The sequence below is a fragment of the Hypanus sabinus genome, chromosome 3 (genome assembly GCF_030144855.1).
Source record: "Hypanus sabinus isolate sHypSab1 chromosome 3, sHypSab1.hap1, whole genome shotgun sequence".
Lineage (NCBI taxonomy): Eukaryota > Metazoa > Chordata > Chondrichthyes > Myliobatiformes > Dasyatidae > Hypanus > Hypanus sabinus.
In genome coordinates, this window is record NC_082708.1 from 46,692,367 (window position 1) to 46,707,865 (window position 15,499).

At 39.0% G+C, this 15,499-nt stretch overlaps 2 protein-coding genes across 3 annotated transcripts in view; one reads left to right on the forward strand and one right to left on the reverse strand.

Moving 5' to 3' along the window:
* cryl1 (crystallin, lambda 1) overlaps positions 1-6,847 on the forward strand; it is an 88,234-nt gene extending 81,387 nt beyond the window's left edge. For both annotated transcript variants that reach the window (XM_059964223.1, XM_059964222.1), the window contains 3 exons: positions 459-564; positions 5,561-5,667; positions 6,597-6,847. In XM_059964223.1, coding sequence (XP_059820206.1) covers positions 459-564; positions 5,561-5,667; positions 6,597-6,704 — 321 coding nt within the window. In that variant the 3' untranslated portion in view covers positions 6,705-6,847. The remainder of the gene's footprint in view (positions 1-458; positions 565-5,560; positions 5,668-6,596) is intronic.
* Positions 1-15,499, reverse strand: part of ift88 (intraflagellar transport 88 homolog) — a 187,257-nt gene that overhangs the window by 164,044 nt on the left and 7,714 nt on the right. The window lies entirely within an intron of this gene.

Consider the following 15,499-nt stretch of genomic DNA (forward strand, 5'->3'; position numbering starts at 1 on the left):
TCAAGGAAGCCTCCTTAATGAGACTCTCCTTGATTACACTCAGGAGTTCACTATCTACTACTACTCTGGCAGAAAATTGTCCAAGCAAAAGGTTGGGAAGGTTGGCCACCAATCTGTTGGAAAAAGGCCTCTGGAACAGATGCACCTATCCCACTGTACTATTACATCTTTTTTTCTGTTGATGGTCAAGGTCTATTTGCCATGATAATTAATCTTTTTGATATGCACACAACCTGAAATATAGTGAATTTTGCTTTAGAATTGCTTTATAACTATTTGACATTGAGGAGCCAGGCTTACCAGGTAACTATCTTTAAAAATGCACATGAGCCCTGTTAATTTTTTTTCAATTTTGATGGTGAAATTTTCAATGTATGCTTTCAGCTGATAGTTTGACTGACTAGTTGGTAGATGACTGAGTTTCTAAAATGGAATAGCAATACTTCTGTTAAACTTAGGATGGTGTGCTCTCACCTGAAGACGTAGACCTTGTGATGTCTGCTGGCTTAGGAATGCGTTATACTTTTATGGGACCTTTTGAAACTGCTCATCTCAATGCACCAGGTAAGAACTGATGAAGTCCACCGTACATTGGTAGTTATTCATGAGGGTAACAAACCTCATTACGGCCTTAGCCATTTAAAATCTATTAAAGACGGATGAAAGAGAAGAAAACAAAATATGAAGTTTTTTTATGATTCCTTGTCATCTGGAAAAAAGCTGTGATATGGAAAGCCAAGATGGGTCATGTGAGTTGGCCAAGTTGGTGCATTATGTAAAGAAATAGGATTATTCATTTTAAGAATATTTTATGTAAGATGTTTATTTTCATAGCTACTTGGGAGTCATAGTACATGAAAGTGAACAAGATGGCGCCAACGATCATTGGTGACATTCTGTGTGCTACAGAAAATTGTTCCAAAATTCCTCTTAAAGATATATACTTTTGCTGCAATCTACAGCATGTAACTTTTCTCTGTAAACAGTGGACTTTTAGATCACCTCAACAATCTTTAACTCTCACCATCAACTGAAGAACGCGGACCGGTTAGGTGCCATTAAGGCTCATCTCCACGTTCAAAAGTGAGGCAGGAGAGGGGGAATCCAAGCCAGACTGAAACACAGAAAGATGAGGCCTCCTCTACCCAGCATCTTGTTGGTGAATGTACAGTCGCTGGAGAATAAAATGGAGGATCTGATGGCAAGACTGCTGTATCAGAGGCAGATGAAATTCTGCTCAATTGTATACTGTATCAAAATTAGATTTTCTCCGGATACGCTGGATGCAGTGGACAGATCAGAAGAATTCATGATTCACAGAATGACTGAAGAGTGGACTCACAAAGAGAGGAGCTGTGTGTTTATGGTCCATTCTCTTTGGTGCTCCAGCGTGGCAGTTCTGTCAAACTTGTGTTCCCCCGACCCGGAACACCTAAATGCAGACTATTTTATTTACCTCGGCTGTTCTCATCTGTGATCCTGACCACAGCTTGTATACCACCAGCGGCTGACTATAAGCAAGCACTCACAACACTGCATGATGACGTCCGTAGACATGAAACAGCCCATCCCAATGCATTTCAAAATGTAGTCAGAGACTTCAACCAGGCTTGTTTGAAGAAAACCCTGCTCAATTACCATCAGCATATAACCTGTAGCACCAGAGGTCCCAACATACTAGACCACTGGTATACCAAGATAAGGAATGCCTACCATTCCTTGCCAAGACTGCATTTTGGTAAATCAAATCACTTGGCTGTCCTCCTCCTACCTGCATACAGGCAGAGCCTAAAGAGCAGCAAGGCTTCAGAGATTAGGACAACTAAGAGGTGGTTACAGGAGGCAGACGAGTAATTACAGAATTACTCTGAGTCAGTGGACTGGGCCGTGCTCAAGCACTCATCTAGAGATCTGAATGAATACACCATAGTTGTAATGGACTTGATTAAAATAGCTGTGGATGTCCCCACTAAATAATTCGGTATCTTCCCCAATCAGAAGCCCTGGATGAACCAAGAGGTCTGAAATTTATTAGGGGCCGGATCAGAGACATTCAAACCTGGAGACCAAGAAAGCTACAAGAGCTGCAGGTATGATCTGTGGAAAGCAATCTCACGGACGAAGTGGAGATTCTGGAACAAACTGCAATCAACAAGGGATGCTCAGCATTGTGGCAGGGTTTGAATGCTTTCACCTCCTACAAGGTTAAATGAAGCAACATGGAAAACAGCAGGGCTTCACTTCCAAATGAGCTCACTGCCTCCTATGCTTGCATTGACTATCAGAATGTGGAGGAACCATAACAAACCCCCACATCTCCCAATGATCCGTTGATCTCGGTATCTGAAGCTGACTTCAGGAGGGTGAATCCATGGAAAGCAGCCAGACCGATGGGGTACCTGGACACATACTAAAGATCTGTGCTGGTCAACTGGCTGGTGTGTTCCCTAACCTCTTAGTTCGGCAGGCTTCAATTGTAGCAGAGCCTAAGAAGAGTGTGGTGACCTGCCTCAGTAAGTATAACCCAGATGTACGTAAATCGACAATGCTGAAGTATTTTGAGAGGCCAGTGATGAAACATCTGCTCCAGGCTGAAAGGTGACTTGGATCCACTCCAATTTGCCTACCAGAACAACAGGTTCCCTGCAGATGCAATCACATTGGCTCTTTACTCTATCCCAGAACACCTAGACAGCAAAGGTGCATACATCAGGATGCTCTTTATTGACTACAGCTCAGCATTCAATACCACATCCTCTCAAAATTAGTCAATAAGCTCCAAGCCCTGGTCCTCAATGCCCTCTTGTGCAGTGGGATCCTGGATTTCCTCTCTTGCAGACCCCAGTCAGTTCAGATTGGGGAAAAACATCTCCTCTATGATCTCCATCAGCAGAGGTGTACCACAGGGCTGTGTGCTTAGCCCCCAGCTCTACTCACTTTTCACTTTGACTGTGAGGCCAAACGCAGTTCCAACATCATATTCAAATTTGCTGATGATGCTGTTGTGAGCCAAATCAAAGGTGGTGATGAATCAGCATACAGGAGGGAGATTGAAAATTTGTCTAAGTAGTGTTATACAGGCAGTCCCCGGGTTACGTACGAGTTCCGTTCCTGAGTCCGTCTTTAAGTTGGATTTGTACGTAAGTCGGAACAAGTACATCCGGTATTATTTAGCGTCAGTTAGTCAAACGTTAGTATATAGTATATATTTTACCTTTCTATGCATATAAAACACTTAAGAAACGCATGTATTCCAATAATTAAACCACTGCGTTGCTTAGTAATAATTGTAGCTTTCATCGGGGCAGGACCTTTCACATGCTCCATTATTCTCACTTTATCCTTTATCCTTTAAATTTGTTCAGATCGTTGACCGACTGTAGCCTAACGCTTTTCCAGTGACCGATGGCATTTCACCTCTTTCCAAATGCTTTATTATTTCCACCTTATTTTCAATCGTGATCACTTCCTGTCAATGGAACAGAAATACTGTGGGCGGCGGGTCCCGAGCTCCGCCGGATTCCGAGGTCCGCTGGGTCCTAAACACCACCACACTGAGACAGGCTAAATGGGACAAGTGGGGGCTGTGCTGGGTTTGAGTATTTGATCATCCACAATATTCCGTGTGGGAATTTAAACTGGAGGTGGCAGTGTTTTTTTTTAAACGAGGTCGAGTTGCGAGCTCAACATCAACCCGGCACAGATGGTACGGGAGTCACTGGATCGACATCAACCCGGCACGGATGGTATGGGAGTCACCGGATCGTCATCAACCCGGCACAGAAGCAGTCTGTCACTGGATCGTACTCGGGAACCTCTGTTCTCCAGCCTGGCACTGATCTCACTGCACCACCGACCGACCAGAATGGGGGGGGGGAGGGGTCAGGGTCCATCTTACTAAGAAAAATTTAAGCCAAATACAAAGTTAAACACTCAACACAATGTCAACGGCAATGACTTAAAAAGGCGGACAGCGCCGTGATCTGACTTAAAATGGCGGGCGGCGTTCTCCTTCCTCAGTTCGTAAGAGCAAGTTGTCTGTAAGTCGGACGTTCATAACTTGGGGACTACCTGTAACATCATCCCCTCACTCATTGTCAGCAAGACCAAGGAACTGATTGTAGATTTCAAGAGAGGGAAACCAGAGGTCCACAAGCCAGTCCACATCAGAGGTGGAGAGGGTTAGCAAATTTAAATTCATTGGCATTACTGTTTCAGAGGATCTGTCCTGGACCCAGCATGTAAGTGCAATTGCAAAGAAAACATGGCAGTGTCACTGCCTCTCTTCCTTAGATGTCATGCTGAACTTTTAGACAAACTTCTATAGATGTGTAGTGGGGAGTGTATTGACTGGCTGCATCACAGCCTGGTATGGAAACACCAATGCCCTTGAGTGGAAACTCCTACAAAAGGCAGTGGATTCAGCCCAGTACATCACGGGTACAGCCCTCCAAATCATTGAGCACATCTAGATGAAATCCTGTCATAGGAAAGCAGTGTCCATCATCAGTGTTCTCCACCGCCCACAGGACTTGCATCACCAGGTCCAAGAACAGTTAACACCCCTCCACTATCAGGCTCTTGAATAAAAGGGGATAACTACACTCACTCACCCCATCACTGAGATGTTTCCCACAACCAATAATTTCATTTGAAGGACTCTTTTTCTTGTTATTTGTTGCTATTTATTTGTATTTGCATTTGCACAGTTTGTTGTCTTCTGCATATGGTTGATCTTTCATTGACCCTGTTATCGTCACTATTCTATAGATTTGCTGAGTATGCCCACAGGAAAATGAATCTCGTATGATTACATACTGTATATGTACTTTGATAATAAGATATAAAGTTCAAAGTAAATTTTAAGTGCATAATGTAATCAGGAAGAAAATGCTACATTGGTATTTATTGCAGCAATTTATACCAGGCCTTGGAAGTTCAAAGGTTCATTTATTATGAAAGCACACAACTTTGAAATTCTTCTTCTCCAGATAGCCTTAAAACCGAGGAAGAAAAGCAAGGCAGCATGATCATCAACCCCCAAATCCCTCCTCCCTGCACAAAAAAACAAAGGAAAATGGAACAGGCACATTGACCCCAAACTTGCTGCAATACCACACTTGTAGCACTAAGCACAGTTTTATTTGTTCCCAAGGATGGATACACTCACATTGGTGATCATGCAAATTAAATTACTAGCTTGGCAAGAGGAAATTGCCCTTAGTCAATCTTCGGGTAAAATAAAAATTATTTTTAGATGTCTAGAAGCAGATCGCCAGTCAGAAGGAGAGAAGAAAAAATTTGCATAAAATTTAAGACAATATGTTTGGTAAGAATTAGTTTGTGTCTGGAACAAAATAGTAATCGAGTTGCGCAAGTATTTATTTTCTGTCCTCTCCTTGTCCCACTTAAAAGAAGTTCAGTTATCAGTGCGTGTTAGAGCTTGCTCCAAAGGAGGCCAGATGTACCATGCCTTGTCTTGACATTTGTGACTATTTTCCACTTGGAAGCATATGATAAAAATGATAAATATACAAATAAAAGTTTATTCATTTTCTAGGGTTCAAGTATTACTGTGAGCGGTATGAGGCAGGTATAAAAAGAGTCTTATCGTCTTTTGGACCTGTTCCTGAATTTTCTGGCGAAGTTATGGAGAAAATTAATAAGGTAGGTGGAAAGTCCTTTAGATTTTGTGATTAAGGAATATTGTTTCTGAAAGATCATACTACTAACTGGTAGAATTTGGTTCTACAGGGCCATATTAGGTTTTAACATTTGAAGTTACACCAGGGCATAAGCTTCACTCAAGTCACAGTGCATTCAGAGTATATTAGTATTGCTAGTTTAAAATATTAGCTGTGTGGAGAACTCAATTTGTATACATTATTTCTATATCTGCTGCCTTGACTACATTGTTATAGTAACTTATTTTTGTTGTTAATGCCTCCTTTTGATGATTTCTTTATTAAAGCCCTTTTGTAAATGGAAACTAAACCGTTTTTACGCGGATGATGTTGCAACCCAGGACACAAACTAATACTGGGAAATACGATCTGCTCCATACTTGGACATGGGATTTATCCAAAATTACTAAGTGGGTGTTGGTGCATTTAATGTTTTTTTTCTAAAAGCATCTGTATAAAAATTCAGAAGTATTTTGCAGTGGGTCCAGTTAAAATCAAAATGAGCATTCGTGTAACATGGAATTTTCCTCCCATCAATCTTTTCAATCTAGAAAACAATACTCTGAGGAAGTAATGTCATAATTCTGTTTTCAAGTCACTTTGGTATTCCTTGTAGATGTTCTTCTGAATGGGAATAGTATTAAATTAAGAACAGGTAACTTACTTTCCTGCTATGTTGAATGTTGATGCAAGTGTGAGGGAGATGATACTTTTTTTTAAAAAGTTAAACTTTGAGTATGGCAAAAAAAAATTTTTTCAAAGAAATGGCTTGGTACAGTTGTTAAAATCAACACCTCCAATATCAAAAATGTAATTCAGAAGTAAGAGGTCATCTATTTGAATGTTTTTGTTACATTAAAATTAACATTTTAAATGGAGGTTTAAGATATGAATACTTTTTCAACTCTCTAGGCAATGTCTGAAAAAACTCCACCGGATCCAGAAAGCCTTAATGCGCGAAGAGTGCAGAGAGACTGTCATCTGATGGCTCTAGCAAAATTGAAATCGGATTGCAAGTGAAATGTATTCCTAAAGATTCTCTCAAGATTGCTATCTTGTTTTACAGATTATAATGCAGAGCAATATGAGTTGCATTTATATAAAATGACATGTTAATACTTAATTGCTTGCTCATTTAATACATTATTAAATTTTTGCCTGTGCTTAAATACTCAGTGGTCACTTTATTTAGGTACAGGAATGGTCTTCTGCTACTGTAGCCTATCACTTCAAGGTTTGATGTGTTGTGTGTTCAGAAATGTTCCTCTGTACACTGCCATTGTAAGATGGTTATTTGAGTTAGCCTGCCTGTCTGCTTGAACAAATTTGGCCATTCTCCTCTGACATCTCGTTAACAAGCCATTTTCACCCACAGAACTGCTGCTCACTGGATGTTTTTCTTATTTTTCACACCATTCTCTGTAAACTCTAGAGAGTTGTGCATGAAAATCCCAGGAGATCAGTTTCTAAGATGCTCAAACCAGCCCATCTGGCAATAACAATCGTTCCATGGTCAAACTCACTAAGATTACACTATTTCCCTATTCTGTCGGATGCTGCCCGACCTGCTGAGTTCATCCAGCTTTTTTGTACATCTTGATTTGACCACAGCATCTGCAGTGCACTTTGTGGTCCCTATTCTGATGTTTGGTCTGAACATTAACTGAAACTCCTGACCAAATTTGCATGCTTTTATGCATTGAGTTGCTGCCACATGATTAGATATTTGCATTAATGAGCAGGCGTACAGGTATATCTCATGAAGTGGCCACATATATTTAAATTACTTGTATTAACCTCTTAGAAATATTAATCAGTATGTTCTTGGTTGTCATATTTACTGAAATACTCTAGTATAAGTTCATTTGCTGCAATCTGAATAATTTATATCATTAAGCTGAATCCAAGTGGCAATACATTTTAAGTTTGTATTTTTACATAACACATATCAATTTATGAAGGTAATACTTTTTACATTAGAGATTAGAATGTTGAGTTAGAGGACCAGCTCATGACTATTTTTCACAATTTCTCTAAAATTTACATTGCAAAAAATATACCCAGCTGTATTTTTTCACCTTTTGTAGATTCAGCTGTTGTTCCTTAAATGAAAATTGTGTGTTATTAAGCGATATTATGAATAAAAAGTTAAATAATGAATGTCATACAGTTCATATCTAACTCCAATACTTTGAGGGTGTAGATTTGGAAACACCTTTTTAATGTAAATATATCAGTAAAAGGTGTCTCTGGAATTTGGCCTTGTTTTGTGCATTCTCTAAGATCTTGTTATCCTCGCATTTTCTACAGATAGATTCACCAGATGGTTCACAAAAAGATATTTGGACAAAGTTCAGTGCCAGTCCATTAGGAAAGACAATTAAATGTTCAGTATGCTTTAAGGAAGGTTTTAAAGGATGAACAGGAATTGGGAGAAACTAGAAGAGGGAATTTCAGCATAGAATCTGGGGTACATAATAATTGGCAATTGCAGCTGCTCAGTATGAGGTGAAGGTTAAAGACTCCACAGATCTTAGATTGTAAAATAGCTGATATTGATTATAAAGAAGACAAGGACTTGGTGGTTTTAGTTACAGAAAAGTAGATGTCCAAAGTATTTCCAAGAGTGCTGGAGGTTTAGACATTAGGATGATAATTACACTGAAATTGAATCTGGAAGTAACGGATAGATGAGGGTTTGGAAACAGATATGTAATGTTACAGATATTATTGTGTTTTTTTTGTGATTATTAAGAAGATGGAATCAGTTTAAAGTCAAATGCAATACAGTAATTGTACAGAATCAGGACTTGGCAGAAAATGCTCAATTTTAGTATGAAACTTAACCCCATTTAAACATTGTGGCCATCAACACAGGTGAGGAAGTGATTTATTTCCTGATTTATTTTATGATATGGGCACATTTATACCTGTTACATTATCTTGAAATGGTGCCCCTAGAATTCCGCTTTAACTATTATAGTCCCTATTGTAGAGTTCCCATAATGGATAAATTATGAATCTCGAAGGTCAAAGAGTGAGGCTGCAGCTGGTTTGAGTGTTAAAATTATCAGAGTAGGTTCTGTTTCAGACTTGACATTTGCTAAAAATATTGCAGAAAGCAGTTACTGGCATCAATGATGTGATAGCATCAGTGAAGATAGTTCACTGCTGTTGAGTTGATCCAGTACATTTTCTCCTGATTCCACTGAACTGCGTCTATATTATTGTGACTGGACCTATTTGGCTTTGCTAAATGTTCCATCTTACTTCATACATGACTTTATTGGTTGAAGGGGTCACATGAAATATTCCCCTGGAGAGTCATTATTGCAAAGTACAGAGCCGCTGTCATACAGATGCTGGAATTGACTAGTTATAACAATTGCTTGTTGGTATTTAAATCCACACTGCAGTTTCTCTAATCCTTGCACCCCTCCCTGTTTAGAAGAGGTTAGTCATTAAGTGGGAAAAATGTTTATATTCTGCTATTTGATGAATTGAAAGGTGATAACAAGCTCAGGCTGTTGTTTTCCTACTTAATAAATCCAAGACATTTCATTGTTATCAAATAACAGGTACAATGCATGGTACAATGGTTGGCTATCAAAATTAGAAAATATTTTGGAGCACCACAACAGCTTTAAGCAGTGGCTTCCAGTGTTACAGAGAGTAATATTCAGGTGAAAAAGAGCTGGAATTGTAGTAATGCAGGTGTCTGGGCTGGTTGTATGAACGGAAATGAAGATTAGGGTTATTGTAGCTTATTGAGTTTAAGGTGTTGGGCAATAGGATAGATACTTGCAGACAGCTGAATTTTTCAATGAGTTTAAGTTTACAGAGCAGGATCAGTAAGGCCAGACAGGAGTATGATGGTCAAAAGTTTAGGAATAACAGATAAAGATCAAGATTGGAACATCAGATGAACTGGGACAGGGACAGAAAATAGGCTTGGAAGTCGATAGACTTTGGCATAAAAATGTGGTCAAAGAACATCATAGTCAAGCATATGAAGTTTATAAACAGTTTGATTCAGTTTCATCTATTTACAGAAGTATGGTGTAGTTGAAGACCTGAGTTGTCAGACTGTGCAAAGATGATAGCTTTGGGTGTTGGTCTAGTATTTGTATGAAATCGCTTGGATGGTTTGAGAATTGGTGATATAAAGCAGAGTATTGTCAATGTACATGTATAAATAAGACATAGGAGAGGTCCAAGGCTGGATCTGTGGGTGATTCCAGATATGAAAGTACAGGATTGAAAAGAGATGCCATTGTTTGTGATTCATCAGCTATAGTTACGAAAGGAGCTAGGTGAGTGCAGTTGCACCCCAACAGCAGAGAGGGAGAATTTGTAAATATTTATGGTCAAATGATGCAAGTAGGAAAAGTGCAGTTCATTATGTTCTCTGCCCAAACTTTGATTTTTTTTTTTCAGTTTTCCCATTGACTGTCATGGAGTCAATTATTGTAAGAAGTGCAGAATAGCTAATATAAGAGTAATTGTTGGTTCTAACTTTTCACAAGAGATCACTGCAGCTGCTAGTTTTGTACTGGGGCACAAGAGTAATTTCAAAAGAGATTAATGTTTGGCCTATAATAGCTACTGAACATTTTCCCTTTTGATCTTATGCTATATTTTATCTAGCATATTTGGTCAGCTGTTATCTTAATATTTAGGACAGTTATTCTCGTGCAGAGCTCTGCTTGACAGTGTTTTTCTGATAGAATTCAAAGCATATTGAGAGAACTGTGATATGTTGGTGCAACCCATCATAAGATGCTCAATGGAAAAACATTGAGGAGCGGGTCCTTTCCATCCCCATACAAGCAATTTGGCTGATAACAACCTGCAAAGGTACATAAATACTATTGATTACCCATGGGTGAAATTGACTCTTAAAATATGGAAAACTACTGTAAAAGAATATAATCTAGGGAATATATATAAGAATATATTGCAATTCTTAAATGGTGTGCATATGACTCGGATTTTACACCAAATAAATTGGATGCTAGATTTAAGGACTGGACAGCTAAAGGATTAACAGTTCTTTGCAATATAATTAAAGAAGGGACACTGTTCAGTTTTGAAATGCTTAAAGAGAAACACTTAATAGAAAAACAAGATTTTTATCAGCATTTACAGATGCGACAATATGTTAAAAAGACGCTTAAAAATGTAACCAAGGCAAGTACATGCTTGATAGAGCTATTTAGAAAAGCATATAATTCAGATAATGGTAGTAGAATCATTTCAAGCATGTATAAGGAGTTGTCAAATCTTAAAACACATTCAACTTCATACATTAAAACAAAATAGGAGAAGGAAAGAGGGATAATTATATCTGAGGAAGAATGGACAAAAATATGGAGGTATCAATGGAAGTATACCAGTTCACAGAAATGCAGGGCGTTTGGATGGAAAAAATTGATAAGATTTTATTACACCCTCTCAGAAATCCCATTATGATAGTAACTTCTGTTTGCTGGAGAAATTGTGGAAATCAAAATACAAATCATCATCATATTTTTTGGGACTGCCCTGTTATCAAAGACTATTGGAGGGGGATACACAATGCCCTACAAGACATCTTTAAATGTAAAATACCCTTGGAGAGTAAGACCATATATCTTGGATATATACCTCAAGAATGGTTGAAAAGAGATAAATATTTAATGAATATACTGTTGGAGCCTGGTAAAAAGACCCTTACTAGGAAATGGTTATCACAGGAGAGCCCAACTTTAAATGCATGGATGGAAATTACAATGGACATTTACAAAATGGAGAAGATAACAGCATTTGTTAATCATAAACTGGAACAATTTGATTCATACTGTGGAAAAATGGTTTAACTGCATAATGCCTCATAGGCATATGTTCTACTCAGTCATGGGTATAGAGAGAGTAGAACAATGGGCTAAGCACACATCGTTGAGGTGCACCAGTGTTGATTTTCAGCAAGGACGAGATGATATTTCCAAACTGCATTGAATCTGGTCTGCCAGTGGGGAAGTCAAGGAGGTAATTGAATTGGTGTTGCTTGATGTGGCTATTACCTGCTTTTGCTATTACTTTATTAACAACTTAAAGGAGAATGAAGTGGTAGTAATTGTTATGTTAAATTTATCCTGCATTTTACAAATGAAACTGAACAGTATAGCACAGGAATAAATCCTTCAGCCTACAATGTTGTGCCAAACTAATTCAGATAGTGATTAAATACCTAACTAAATAAGATTGATATGCCTATCTAAGAACCTATTAAACATTCTATCATATTTGCCTTTGCAGTCACCATTGGCAGCACATCCAGACAACCTCCACTCTGTTCACTTACAAAAAGTAGTTGTCCCCTCTTACCCTAAATGTAGGCTCTCTAGTATAAACACTCCAACCCTGGTAAAAGGATGCTAGTTGTCTACTCTTATCTATCTATGTCTGTGGTAGTCTTTAACCTTCATCAGGTCTCCCCTCTGCCTCCACCACTTCAGAGAGAACAACCCATCAGAGTAAAGGCCCATTCTGCACCAGTCAAGGAAATAATCAGGTGAATCTACTAAAATAAACAAACCCATGAGAGTAAAACTGCATGTACTCATCCAGTTAGTCTCAATTAAATCTTGGCTAAGCTCGCTATAGTTGTAGCAAGATTTACTTTTGTATTCTATTCCCTTGAAATAAGGATCAACATTCTGTTTATTGCCCTAATAACTAATGTAGATACAAACTTTGTCTCCTATGAAAGAAACATCTATGTATGTACGGAAGTGCAGACTTTACATTTCACTTAGTTGCGCTTCATTTGAAAACTTTTTATCATTCAATTACTGAGTCAGATGAATATTGAGTTTGGAAGGCTGTAACATGTCATACAGACGTTGAATTGCCTTTCCTCAAGCTCACGTACGGCTGGACTGTAACTCTGCAATCAGAGTGGTTGAGGGCTGGCAATGGGCTCAAAGTCACGCCTGCAGTCTGAATGCAGGTGACCTGTAAAACGGTCACTCTACTGTGTTTGGTTTCTCCAATATAGGGGAGATCTCACTGTGAATACCAAAGAAGTACACTGCACTCGGTAGCCACTTTGTTAGGTACCTATGAGGTATGTTGTAGTTTTCTGCTGTAGCCCATCTACTTCAAGGTTTGATACTTTATGCATTACTGTCCTGTCACCACTGATGTAATGTGTGATTATTTGAGTTACTGTTACCTTCCTGTCAGCTTGAACCTCTGACCTTCCTCATTAACAAGGTATTTTCACCAATAGAACTGCCACTCATTGGATTTTTTCTTTGTTTTTCGCACCATTCTCTGTAAACTCTAGAGACTGTTGTGTGAAAATCCCAAGAGATCAGCAATCTGAGATGGTCAAACCAGCCTGTCTAGAACCAACAAACATTCCATGGTCAAACTCACTTAGATCACGTTTCTTCCTCATTCTGATGTTTGGTCTGAACAACTGATCCTCTTGACCATGTCTGCATGCTTCTATGCATTGAGTTGCTACCACATGATTGGCTGATTAGATATTTGCATTAATGAGCAGGTGTACCAGTGTACCTAATAAAGTGGCCACTGAATGTACATAGGAAGAAGTTCAAGTGAATCACTGCTTTACCTGGAAAGTGAGAAGAGAAGGGAAGAGGTGAAAGAACAATTATTGCTTCTCCTGCAGTGTGTTCACAATGCAGTCTAATCTACACTGGAGAATTGATTCAATCATCAGCAGACACTTCAGAACCCACTTTGAACAAATGCATTTCATCTTTGAATTTGACAGATTATTTAAGAAAGTATATCTTTTCAAACAGATCTGACTTCCCAACTGATTCTCTCTCCTACCTTTCTATCAGTGTCAAACATGTAAGTACTGAACTTCCTATTCATTTCAGTCACTAATATTAATTATGCATAGTGCAGATCCCAGAACGTTCTTGAGGTAGCACACTTGTTAAGCCATTCATTTTCACATTGGCAAGTTCCATCTCACTTAACCAAGCTCACCTTAACTGTAAGATATGAATCCTGCATGGCATTTTATGGAATACCCAGCACACCATATTCACTTCTCCTCTTTATCAATGCTGCAAATTACATAATTGACAAACTCTAAATTTGTTAAATAAAAGCATAATGCGGGATATGCTTGGGTTGGGCAATGAGGAGAGGAGTGGTTTCTGTTTTGATTCAGTTGTCTTTCGTTAAAACTATGTTGCCTCTTATCACTTGCATGATAATAGTTTACACAATGAAATTAGACTAATTGGATTGTAGTTGCCTGTTTTCTCTTTCCCGCCCCCACCTCTTTGAATATTGGTGCTGCATCTACTGTTTCCATTCTGCTTGGGCCTTTCCAGACTTGACGGAATTTTGGAGGATGTATTCAACACCTACTCCATCTTCTCAGCCATCTCTCAATGCTAGGTCAGAGGCCAGCTGATCCAGGGGATTTCTATATCCTTGATCCCATTACTTTGCTGAGTACTTTTTAATTATGAAAAAACTCTTCTTGGGCTTCCATCTGTGTATAGGCATCGAAAATAACCGATGTTTTGATGACAATTTCCACCATCTTTATCAGGGATGATGAAACATTGGTTATAATCAACACCTGTACCTGGCTTGAAGCCCAAGATGAGTTTATTCATCATATATGCTGGACAAACACTAGATCCTTTTTTTAATTACAGATATTAATCATTAATATATTAGTAATATTAATATTAATCATTCCACATTATTGCCTCTTGGTTAACTACTGTTTTTTTATATACATTGTCTTTTACTGTAATGTCAAACCATATATCTGATGACTCTGCTGTTTCATTATTACCCTTTATTAATTAACTGTAGTGAATTTACAAATTATGCCTATAGTGTACAGTATATGCCTTTATTATGAACTCCTGCACTTGAGTTTGCATTGTTCCATAGTGAGCAACTGGTTCTCTGACCGTAGACTAGCCTGAGTATAGTGGCTTGAATCGTAATTCAATGCGAGACCTGCATCCAGCTGCAGCTTCTAACACTTCGTGTTATGGAGTCAAAGCTGAAACTGAAGGCTGAAGGGCTGATAGATAGAACATAAAGAGAGGTATTTATACCCAAGGTGCAGGACACAGGAAACCGGGTGACAGTCAGGAAGGGGAAAGGGATTAAGGAGCCAGTGCAGACTACCCCTGTGGCCGTCCCCCTCAACAACCGGATACTGTTTTGGGGGGAAGGATTAGCAGAGGAAAGTCAGTGGTTAGATGTTTGATACTGAGTCTGGCTCTGCAACTCAGATGGGAAGGGAGGAGAAGACGAGAGATGTGGTAATAGGGGATTAATTAGTTTGGGGAACAGAAAGAAGGTTATGTGGATGAGAATGAGATTTCCAGATGGTATGTTGCCTCCCAGATGCCAGGGTCCAGGACAGCTTGGATCTAGTCCTCAGCATTCTTCAGTGGGAAGTTGAATAGACAGAGATCATGATCCATGTAGGTATTAATGACATGGGTAGGAACAGTGATGAGGTTCTGCGTAATGAGTTCAGGGAGATGGGTGCAAAGTTAAGGGACAGGATTTCCAGGATTGTGATTTCAGGCTAGCTACCTGTGCCATGTGCTAATGAGGCCAGAAATAGAAAGGTTGTACAGTTTAAGATGTGGCTAAGGAGTTGGTGCAGGAGGGAGGGCTTCATATTTTTGGTTCATCGGGCTCTCATTTAGGGAAAGTGGGAGCTGTACAGAAAGGATGGTTTGTGCCTGAACTGGAAGGGAACTGATATCTTAGTAGAAAGGTTTATTAATACTTTGGGGGGGGGGGGG